The sequence below is a fragment of the Amblyomma americanum genome, chromosome 10 (assembly GCF_052857255.1).
Source record: "Amblyomma americanum isolate KBUSLIRL-KWMA chromosome 10, ASM5285725v1, whole genome shotgun sequence".
Classification (NCBI taxonomy): domain Eukaryota; kingdom Metazoa; phylum Arthropoda; class Arachnida; order Ixodida; family Ixodidae; genus Amblyomma; species Amblyomma americanum.
Genome location: NC_135506.1, coordinates 37,272,375 through 37,283,979, shown reverse-complemented (window position 1 = coordinate 37,283,979; position 11,605 = coordinate 37,272,375). Strand labels below are relative to the sequence as shown.

At 45.6% G+C, this 11,605-nt stretch overlaps 1 protein-coding gene across 1 annotated transcript; it reads left to right on the top strand.

Moving 5' to 3' along the window:
* The first annotated feature begins 1,173 nt into the window (after window positions 1–1,173).
* On the top strand, window positions 1,174–5,927 carry LOC144107750 (uncharacterized). Its single transcript, XM_077640909.1, has 3 exons — window positions 1,174–1,567; window positions 3,571–3,697; window positions 5,746–5,927. Exons 1-3 carry the CDS (start codon window positions 1,248–1,250, stop codon window positions 5,923–5,925), a joined length of 627 nt encoding a protein of 208 aa, XP_077497035.1. The 5' UTR covers window positions 1,174–1,247; the 3' UTR covers window positions 5,926–5,927.
* Window positions 5,928–11,605: the final 5,678 nt, after the last annotated feature.

Below are 11,605 nucleotides of genomic sequence, written 5' to 3'. Positions count from 1 at the left end.
ATACTGCATCGGAAGCACCAGGATGGCTGCCACAGTGGACGAACTTTTCCGCCGTTGGCAACAATGAGTGAGAGTCACCATTCTTTACAAACCTACAATTTAGAGCGAAGGTTCCCAGGGCAGGAATATTAGGTGTCTCATGCTCATAGGTCATTTTACCTCCCATATCGCGTCACCACCTCGTGCTCAGAGCCAACATATCGTACCACCTTCGTCTTCGTCAGAGTTGGGTCTCATGTAAACATCCTGAAGTGACAGGACGGAACAGCATCCTTTGAGCATCTGCGATAGCAGGCGCCACAGTTATGATACAGCAGGCGGCAGAGGTGTGGATGATCAGTGGCTTTGTTGAGGGTACTGACTGCAGCTGAGGCAACGTGAGCTGACCGAGCCAGCAAGCGGGAAGGCAGTGCAACATCTCCACCGTCGTCCACGGGTTCTGAGAAAGAATTCCTTCAAGCAGAAGCTGCTCGTCTCATATACCAAAACCGGGAGATGATATAGTGAGGGGCAAAATCTGGCTAGCAGAGAATTGAAGAACCTGCAATTGGAGAACAGAGTGCCTAATCCGCCCGCCGTGAGTGCTAACTGCAAATAATCCTTTCCTCGATGTAGCCTCTTTCTTTGCGCATTCAGTATTGCCTGCCTGAAAACGCTTTATGATGATGGTGATTTCCTCAGGCTGAATGGCACATACCCACGACGAGTGATTTGCCACGGTGCATTTTTGATACAAATGCACACATGGGCAAGGAGTGGCATATTTGGATTATATTGGGACGAAGACACGAATATAGATTAAATAGGTGATAAAAAACGGAAATTAAAAACCTGTGAATCAACATTCTAGTATAAGAGTCTGCCTGATGCAACTATATATCCGTGACTAACGTCGCACAGTGGTTTCAAGGCATATCCTTTTCGCGCTTGCCCCGAAGGAGAGGAGGATCGCAATAGATAGAGGTAGTCCCAGTCGAGCGCTTCAGCCCTTGAATACCATTGTCTGTAACGTTAGGAGGAAGTCGATCAAAGACAGGGAGATTAACCGGAAGAATCAACCGGTTTGGCTTGGAGGCAAACGAAGCACCTGCTATAGTTGGCTGTCTGCATGGTGCAGCCATCTGTAGTCAACTGCAGCAGATGGCTCATATATCACAAATTTTTTTTCTCATCGAACAAACAAGGCAAGAAAGAAGACGAAGCCAGCACTAGTGATCTCAGTAGGGCCACCAGAGACCGATCCGACAATGGCAGGGCCAGAAGCTTGGCACGGGTCGTACGCCTCTCTGGAGGAGACCGGCGAGCCCCCTTACTATGAGCCGTACTACGCGCACCACTATCCTTCTTCCCTGGGCGCCGAAAAGAAGCGGTCGCACCAAGATGACTTCCTGGACTCCAAGCCGCTGCTCTTCCTGCGCCTCTTCACCATTTTCGTCGTGGTCATCGTGGGTTTCTTCCTAGCCTTCGTCATGGTCACCGAGAGCGGGCTGTTCGAACGGAGAAGGAACTACGCCTCATCCTCCTCCCCGACACCTGCGACGACCAAGACGCAGCCTCCCATCACGGCGTGAGTCTTGAGATTGTCTCTTGTTGCAAACTGATAGTTCTTGACTGGAGTGGAGGTAGATCGTAACGCCATACCTTGCTTTTTTGGACGCTGTGATTCTAGATTTGTGACGTTCCAAGGGAAGAAAAGCGCTTCGTATATCCAGATAGTAAAATTTTGCATTCATTGTCGGAGAATATACGTGCGACTCTCGAGGCCCGGTTAGACCTAGTGGGCAGGATGTGAGGAGTCTACAAGGAGTTGGCTCACACCCTCAAGTGACGGATAACAAGTAACTAGCTCAATCACATGCAGTATACACATAGAGGGTGCTGCACTACAGATCAGAGATGGGAGGGCCTTTAGCAGCCTCTACACGACTAGCAGAACGTCAGAAGAGTTTCATGACGTATTTTCACTTGTGCTTACTTTAGTCCGGTTCGGAAGGCGGCGCTGTACTCCCCCAATGTTAGGAGATTGAACCTGCACGTCGTGGGTTTTGGACACGGTATCAGTGATGCCATAACAAGCCCGATTTATCAGCACTCTGTCCACCCTTTTTTTCCTGAATCTTCCGAAAAAATGGTTATATTTTCAAGCTCTTTAACCAGGCACGCTTTCAGAGACTTAATTTCGGATAGGTTTGACCTTTTAGTGTGACAGGTGGTAGGCAGTTATTTTCATTCGATTATTCTTTGGTGAAAAGTTTGTGACCTCTCAACAAAACGAAAGGGGGCACTTCAGGGATTCAATGGAAAATTTTTCGTATATGCAACTATTAATCGTTAGTAAACTCCAACTAGTGAACGAGTCAGCAATTCCAGTTCAAACAGGACATGCTAGTTCGATACCTTACTTGTTTATTAAGCATTGCCGCATTTATTCCAATCAATGTCGATACGATTTGTTGCAAACGTATTTACTGCTATGTACAAATACTACGCCGATTAAGAAGTGAAAAACTGCTCCAGGCTGAGTATCTAATAGAAGAACTCATCCTTTGGTTTTTGACGCTTTATCTCCTTACTGCGACAGAGCGATTCCGATGTTAATAACTATTTTATACATTTCAGTTTGATCGTGACTCACTTCGCGACTCACTTGAAAACGTTTGCGACACGTTCTTATTGGTAATGGCGTCACAACTTTCAATCTAGTGGCGAGAAGATTCGCAAATCCAATTTTTGCCGATGAGTGCGAGATGTTCTCTCACAAACGTGAACGTAGCCAGAATCCATAGAACCACTTTTTCTTAAGAAAAATACTAGGGTGCAGTTGTTCTTTGTATCCGATTAAGTTCCGAAAAGTATTTCTTCGCTCAGTGCCTGAATGCAATACAATTTCTGAGTATTTTTTAGTGTAAGAGTGAGTATATAAAATGAACACCTCCAGCGAAAGAAAGCTTGCGATTTACCTGAAAGAAGAGACCATTGATGCAACTTGGAAAATAAATGAAGACAGTGAACCAAGGTCCAACTTGCTTTGTCTGGGGGGGGGGGGGGGGGCAAAGGGGGATGCGCAGGCTGTCCCACTCTATGTCCGAGCACGAAAGAGGCCATTTTCCTGCTTCGGGTATTTAGCCGACAGTGAGAATAAAATCGGCTGATTTCCTCATTTCGTGCGGCCTCCACTGTTACAGTCGGCCGAATTTAGCTTTGATGCCGACATCGTGGCTTCTTTCACATTCATATAGTGGCGACGTCTTAAGTTCGAAGGAACTAGACCATTCTCTCTTACGAAAAGGTAGAGTGTCACAGCTGGTTCTAAGGTTCACACTAATCGCCTTGCCGGAGTCTCAGAGCTAGGTATAAAATTTTTGAAAACATGTGCACATCCGAATGTCGTAGCTCCAAGTAGCAAACTCGGCCTCTCTGTAACACGTGTCGAAGCTTTCCGCGCGAAGCCCACTAGGCCGATGATTATGTATGTGAGGTGATTCTTCAAGACTGACATTTACTGAACAGTGCTATTCCAGTAAATGCAACAAAATGTTCTCACCCTTTAAACATTCACTGCTCTTTCAGCAAGACGCCTGTCAGGAGGACCACGACGCATCAACCTGAAGTCACGGAAGACTATTATTCTCCCGTGGATACCCGAGGGACTAAAGTTGAAGGTGGTCAACCCGAGTTGCCCCACGCTGATAGGCTTGTGAGTGTGATTTAGGAATTCTTCCTTCCGTACCATATGCCACGTGAAGGCTTCTGTGCGTGTATACTGCGATAATGATAATGGCGATCACAAACACCGTACGTTGCGTATTTTATGTTTCAATAAGTGAAACATGCGCGAGAGCCTTCGTTAGATCGCATGGAGGTGACTGCTTTTCATGAAGAGCTGCAGACGACTTCCATCAGCAAGTTAGTCTCTGGTATCCTTATGCACCTACCCTTACTGCTTCCTCCGCTGTTCAGTCTCTCACTGTAAAAGCTGACCGGCTGTCCGTACAAATTGTCTTAAGAAATTTCTGCGCCTGTTTTTCTGAACTTGCGCTGAACATGATTTGATTTTCATTACTTCATCCATCGTAGATAATAACTAGAGAATAAAGGTGACATCATGCTATTCTAGCAAAAGTCGGGAGCTGTGTAGGACTCTTTTCGTCGTTGGCGAGAGAAAGTAATTCGTAGACTATACTGCCTATGCACTCAGCGTTATGCAAGGTGCCCGAGGATAAAGTAATGTTCGAAATTGGCTTTTATCGATAAAGTGATAATTTCTGCGCGAACGCAACAACGGCACTGCAGGATGTCACTAACATATGAAAAACTATTACAGCGGTCATTTAAAAAAATCTAAAAATAATTCCTTAAGCGTAGCTGTTTGGCTCTTCGTTCCAGTTGGAAAATTGTAATAGACCCTTTGGGCACCAAATGAAAACTATTATATTTTGAGGAGGTGAAACTGTTCTTATTGGAACTATGCAGCAAGGAATTACGGCTGTCCTGCAGCATGGAAGAAGGACGTAGCGGGCGCAGTGAGAACGTAGAGACTTCTTCCTATTTCTCTACTTCGCGAGTGGTGCGCCGCATCCCACCTGTCGAGTCAGATGGAAAGAGCGAAACGAGTGTGCTACATCACCTGCGAGCTAAGTCAGCCGCAGGCGTAGCTGCGGTCTCGCCGCTGCCGTCGCTCACCTGTACTGTGTGTTCGATCAGCAGAAACTCCTCGCCCCATACCCCAATGCCCGATTACGATTTTTCAGATCGACATAGGAATTGACCGTCAGTACTTTGACTTCCCCATACAAGTTGCTATTACAAAGCAAGCGCACAACTACTGAAGATAAAATTATTTACCATATTTTAGCTCACATAGCATTCCGCTTACCTTATGCGTTTATGACGTCCTTCAATGCCGCAGTTATTGTATCGCAGTTCTTATCTTCTTATCACAATAAGCAATTTTTTGAAAATGCCTAAGTTTTCCCTCAAACGCCAGCTAAAGTGGATATCGAACGAAGTTATTAAGCTAAGAATATTTATCAACGATGTGCTCCTTGTGACTGCGTGACATGGACTTCTAACAGGTGGCTGTGTACCGCAGAAATCATGCCAAACTTCAACTCTGCCTTCGTTGCTTGAGGGGAAGTTGAACATGACCTCGTTTATAGCGATCGTGGTTTTGAAAACAGCGTGACGCGCTTGGACGAAATTCGTGGTTTATATGTGCTTCAAAACAAATACCACCACTAGCGTCGCGGAGAATTCAGAAACAACGAGGGTCATCTCTGTAGGCAACTTTGTACTGATATTGAAGGTGTCGGTGTCGCTGTGATTTTTAAAACACATGAAGAGACGTCCAATTGTCTCAGTGTGCGGCCAGAACCACGGCTACAACTTCAATCTGCAGCAGCCTGACTCTGCAGCTCACCTTGAAACTTGATGCTCATCAAAGCTTTGTGTTCTCTTGGAATATACCGCGCAAGTATTACGGAAGAAATACGTATACATAATCATAACTTCAGAGCTGGCTCTTCGTGTTAGCTTTATTTCTCGTTGTTTTTTGGGCCATGAAAAAAGCAGCGCGACCTGCCACCTTTCCTAGCATCTCTATGTTAAAAGTACAAACCATCCACTGCCCTTCCTTCGCGAATCGTGCCAGCGCCAACACTAGTTTTGTTTTTGCGAAGCGTCTCGCGATTACAGGACGTATTCACCTCTTAGTAAATGATTGTCACTGTTTCTTGTGATTTTTAGAGGTGGCCCCCAGTGAAAGGCAGGACTTCTACACTGAGAGTGGCTTCCGGTGCTCAGCGCAGTCGTCGAAGTGGGTGGGACACGGCCAACCGATGGCGCAAATTCAGCCCACACAAGACGCGCTCTCAGCAGTCGTCACGGCGTGGCCAGTGGAAAGCAAGTGGCCGTGTGCCTTCTTAGCGCGGCAGTAAAATTACGCATCATGTGCAGTTTCTTCCTTGACTATTCTCAATTTCTCTTTTGCTTCTAATATCTCGGCGTCTCTTAAGCAGTAAAAAACAATGACCGCTTATGTTGTTTAGACACAGCACCCCTGGTGCCTGGTCTCGAGTTAGTTGCGTGAACCTGTTTGGCGTTCACCATTGTCATTTATGCGCGGGCCATCATTAGCCAATGATTTTCTTTCTTGCTGGAGTCGAGCAGCGTTTCACTCTATGAGCCGGGAATGGAGCTTGGATTGGAGAACAGTTAAGGCGCTCTAGACGAGAGCAAAACGTGAGTGTTGCACCTTACTGTCCTCTGCACAGTGTGTGGGCTGGTAAGCGTGAGAGCCTAAAAAAAACGACGGGTCATGCATGCGATCCTGCGAAAGTGCATCCTGGACAGGTTCTGGACAGCACGCGTTTACATTACTACCTTGAGCTTGTTAGGTTAGGAAACGGAGGTTATATTACGAACCTGAAAATGACTGAGAGAGACAGAAGTTACACGCGTCTGAAGTGAAAAATTATTATTTTTTACTGTAGGATAATACGCTGGCTATACCGCAAATATCCGCCGTATAGCCTTTGTTTACTCTGCAACTCGCCTCCTGTAGTGCCTGGCCAGCGAAGGCACAACTGGTGCACCAGCTGACAACGGTTCCCATTGAACCGGAGGTTGTAGCTTCTAGATGATTTCAGGAGGCGGTGAAAATACCAAGGACAAAAGAGGCACAAGAACACAACAGGACAGGCGCCAACTCGGGACTGGCGATGGATACGGCGATAAGGTTGCAACATGCAATGACAGGGTCGGTGCTGAATCTTGTTTGGAGGAAAGGGCAAAATGCCTTTGTAACTTATTCCTTAACCCATCTAAAACGAATGCACTTAGTGCACAGCATACCGCGTCTGATATGAATCTCTTGTATTCTTTTCATTCAGAGAGGCACACATGGCAGAAGCCGTCCTTTTAAATTCTAGACAGAGGTTCCTTCGAGCACAGAGGCCGAACGGTACGCCGTGCCCTGGTTACTAACAATGTGTGCCGTGACCGGAAAGTTGTTGCGGCAGTGGACTCGACTGCCACCACTTCACGCAGAAGCGATGGTACGTGTCCGGCTGGAGAAGTGACTTTTCCTGTAAAATTTCTCCTAACCAGACCTGTGTCGAAGCGCACACCGCTGGTAGGGTGAGGGTCGAAGTGAATTTCTCCTTCGATTTTAGCCTGGAACATGAATTCTGGGGGATCGACTAAGAAGCCTACCTTGTAGTCTTCCTTTTGTATTTCTTTCTTGCTTTTTGCAATCCGCGTTATTTCTAGCGGAAGATAAAAGAGGGGCGGGGAGTCCTGCGGTCATTTCACTTTCGCCGCTTTTATTTTTTCTTCCCAGCCATAATCGCCTTGGTTTTCCACCTCCTCCATCTCTGCCCTTTAAGTTGGATTTACAACAAGACCGCTTTAAAACTTGTTTCCTCCAGTGCTTTATTCTTGCCTCTTCCCTGTCTCCCGACCTTAAATGCGCACTCCTTTGCATGCACCTGTTGGCATTCGTTGGCACCATGGTATTAAAAACGTTTACAAGTTTTAGCTAATCTGCTGCTTAATATGATTGTTTTTATAGCTCTCTTCCGCCCCGGATGACTGCAAATACTTTCTTTGGAGCCTTCAGTCATGCATAAGGAGATGTCGTCGGCGTCGGTTACCACATGGAGGTATTGTATGCTGGCGAGGCTAAGGATACATAAAGTAGGAGGTAACAGAGGACGCCTCCTTTTGGAGGGCCTGTTTTGAGGAGAAAAAATGAATGTGATGATATAGCAGTGAGTTGAATTTCCTGGCAGTTTGTAATCAAAACTTATAGAGAACTAAATAAATTGACGTTAATTGGGTGGACCCTCATACCAGGAGGCTTTTGCCGCCGCTCTTACCTGGTTCACCAGCCAAAGCTGTTCTTGCGGATGCGAGCTGGACAGCGCCGCCTCCAAGTCTTTAGTATTTAGCTCGGTTTTCGCAATATCTGAATATTTCTGGCATACCTATACCATCTGGAGTAAACTCTCTCACAGCAGCAGGCTTAAAGCAGATCGAACGAATTTGAAAACATACAGTTCGACTTGAATGGACTGATATAAATATTTCATTCCAGTTTCTTTAGGATGGCCCCTTTCTCGCTGTTCAGATCTTTGTCTGATTCGGCGCATACTTCCCTTGTTAACCTCAAATGTAGTCTTTCCATATAGCTTAATAACGGCTCTGAACAACTGTGTTCCTGGGAGAGATGGGGAACCTGGGGAAATAGCGGGCGGGAAGTGGTGCGAGCGCCTTCATTTCCAATACCCGCAGAGTGTCGTGGGGTGCATGCCACTATGGACTTTCAGTCTTTGTTTCTGCTACTTTAGACGATTCTTCTAACGTGTTTACCATTATTTCCTTTCGTATACTTCCGGCATGCCTTTTGGGAGCACGTAATTACAAATAAGACTTTCCGGAAAACCATCGCCAAAGCAACTGCCGGTTTCATATCTGGGCGATTCCCTGGCATTTAATTGATAAATCTTTGCATCCCTTTGATAAACCCTTTTGCATCCATGCATGCTATGGTTGTTATCGCTTTGAACGGTCCTCACCGCCTTCACACTAATTACCTCTCCTATTCTGCCTCATATTTAACTGCCAATCTTCGCCTTGGCCTTTCTTTTTTCCTCATGAAATTACAGTTGCAAGTTTCTCGGAATCGGCCGCACTCAACTTTACTTCTATGCTGTTCTTCAAAGTCTTCTCTCTCCTCCGTAGGAAAAATGTATGGATTACCGAGACTACCCAGCACGTCCCTTCAATTCCGGCTTCATGATAGCCGTCTCGTATGCTAAACGGATGGCCTTCAATAATTTACTCTTCTATGTTCTTACAATTTCGTCTAGTTTTAAGCAGAGACCCCACGCATGAGTGTGGGAGAGCGGGCTACACAATCCTGACCTGGCGGGGCAATAAGGGTTTGCAGTGGGTACCCTGGCGGCTAAAAACTCCAATGCGTTTTTAGAGTAGGGGGCTGCCCAGGCACCGCTAACATGGTGAGCGCTGCAGTTTGGATCAAGAAAAGGTGCAAAAAAGAGGTAGCACCAAGGCACATACTTGTGTATACAACCTTACTAGATTTAAATGATGCTTTTCTCGGTGTAAACCTTGTTAGATATGGTAAACATTACACAGAAAAATCATTATTCGAACGAACAATAACACGACTAGCTAACGCAAAGCAAATGTCGCTTGAATGGTCATCAATCCTTGTAAATTTACTCAAGTTCTATAACCTTTTGTTGCCTTGAAACCGGCGAGCATGGTTCTTTCGTGGTTAGAATGTCCTGGACTATTGATACAAGCCTGCTTCAATTTCACCTCAACGTCCTCTTACCTCTGGCGGCCTGAAATGTTGTCCGTAGAGATAATAGAGTACACTCAAAGCAGGGTACTGCAGCTCAACGTAAACAATGCGACTTATTGTCTTTCAAGCTTTCACTAGGCACACCTAGCACTGTAAATGATGGGCCTCACTCATTAGGCTTATTAATCAGAGGGTAAGAATTTTTTAGTGACTTTATCATCTATGTTTATAGCACTGCGAAGCATTTTATTGCGTTCATCTTATTCTTCAGAATTGTAGAAATTAGTTATACCGGCTACTGCTGCAGAATAATTATTGATAAAAACTAGAGAGACTTAAGCTTATCCTTAAGGGCGTGACATGATAAGCTAACGGGTTCCTGCCGACATATGCGTAGTTGGCCATCTGTGATTTATATTCATGGAACCCTGGCAGCCCTCATGCCAGCGCTGGCGCAGTGGTGCAGTAGTTAATCGATACGCCCATGCTCTGCTATAGCAGTTACTGCGAACGCTAGACGTTGGTATTCCCAGGGTGCTCTCCTCTCCCCGGTCAATGGTTGGTCTCTGGGCTTTGAATGATGCTAGGTTTAAAAATTATTCAGCGATGACTCATTCACGTTTATTTGAAGTAGGAGATGTAATGACTTACCAATTATCAAAGTCAAGAGGCTGTACAAAAATATACACCGAGGAAGAGCATGCAAGATTTTCCATATTCATGCATGCTCATCATGCATGAATGCGCGCGTGGTGTCGTCGTCTTTCCTGTGTGTGTTGTTGTGGCACAAAAATTCTTTTTAGTGTGTATGATCACAAATTATCCCAACAGTTAACTCTTCTAATGCTTATCACACATGATAGAATCTAATAGACCAACAATATTACACGGCATCGAAATTTCAGTAACGCGTCTATTGAAAGCCTGTCCTGAATTCTCTCCAACCAAGTGAGCATCTAGGTTTGAAATTCACAATCGGTATTCAAGCCACGACCGAGCATCTGCTCAGGAAACATTTCCTTCTAAGGTTGTTTTCAAAAGTGAGCAGTCTAGGTGAGCAGTCTAGGTTTGAAACACAGGCTCGACACATAGTAAGAACTTGTGGCAACACGAACAAACTCAATTGTTTCTGCAATATCCAATGTTTATAAGTTGGCCCGGTTAGTGATGCTATAAAATTAATTATACTGCAAAATTATACTAATTTTCTACCTGGCGATAGAATTCAACCCGTGACAGAAACCAAAAAGGGTGTTATTGCCTCATTTGTTGTAAAAAAAGGGACTGTGTGGAACACGACCTGACGTCTGGGGTATTGCTGCCTCTGCCCTCCACTAAAGCGTTTCCCTGTCAGGCGCAACGGGTCAGATCCACCCCCGCAGCCGCATCCACTATGGATCTTACACCCGAAATTGCCGAGTCCCTGCCCTGGCCTTTTTCACCGTAGACACCGGCCCGCCACCCTAAGGTGCCGAGAAGCCAACCTGGGCCACATATCCTTTCGGTTGGGCGATTGCACACACAACCTCCCAGCTTCGTGTTGCTAGCTTTATTTTCACTCCACGAAAATGGTTATGCAATAAAGGCTTCATATATTATATATGGCTACCAAGTTCGACGTAGCACGACAGGCTTACAGGCGCACTCCAATGATCAAAGAAGTGGCTAGTGAAGCGCAGAGCTGCAACGGCCACAAGGCTGACGTATGCTGATCAGCATTGCTGTTCTGGTGGAATGTCTAACACTTGAAATTTCGTATCAAAAGAGAAACTACGACACTTTTTTCCCTGCCATCATCTACTAAGTCATTAGTGATATTTAAAACTAAACATAAATTTGCCTGTTAAATTTCAGTTAACCCTTTTACACAATACTTGTACTGACATCCCGCGCATTATTTTATGAGTGCTCGCCATTTTTTGTCCGCCTTATATGACACATGACCACATTAATAACTTTTTTTACATGTTTGCTCTCCTCGGCGCGGCCAATTCGTGGCTACACTCTTTGGGTAAGAGATTTTAAACAGCGCGTAAGATTTTGCCAACACAGTTGACGAGTCAAAAATCGCAGCAGTGTTGGCATTTCGAAAGCTCGTGGAAGTGATGTTTGCGATTTTTATGCAGGGGCAGTTTATGCCGAAGATCTCTCCGCTAGGTATTGTGAGCCAGCAACCGAGATCGGCACAGAAGGATTGTTGTGCTGGACATTCCTCCTCGACAGCTCAGAGGCGACTTCCTGCGAAACCCCCCGCCTCTCTTGCCTCCTCTCTAT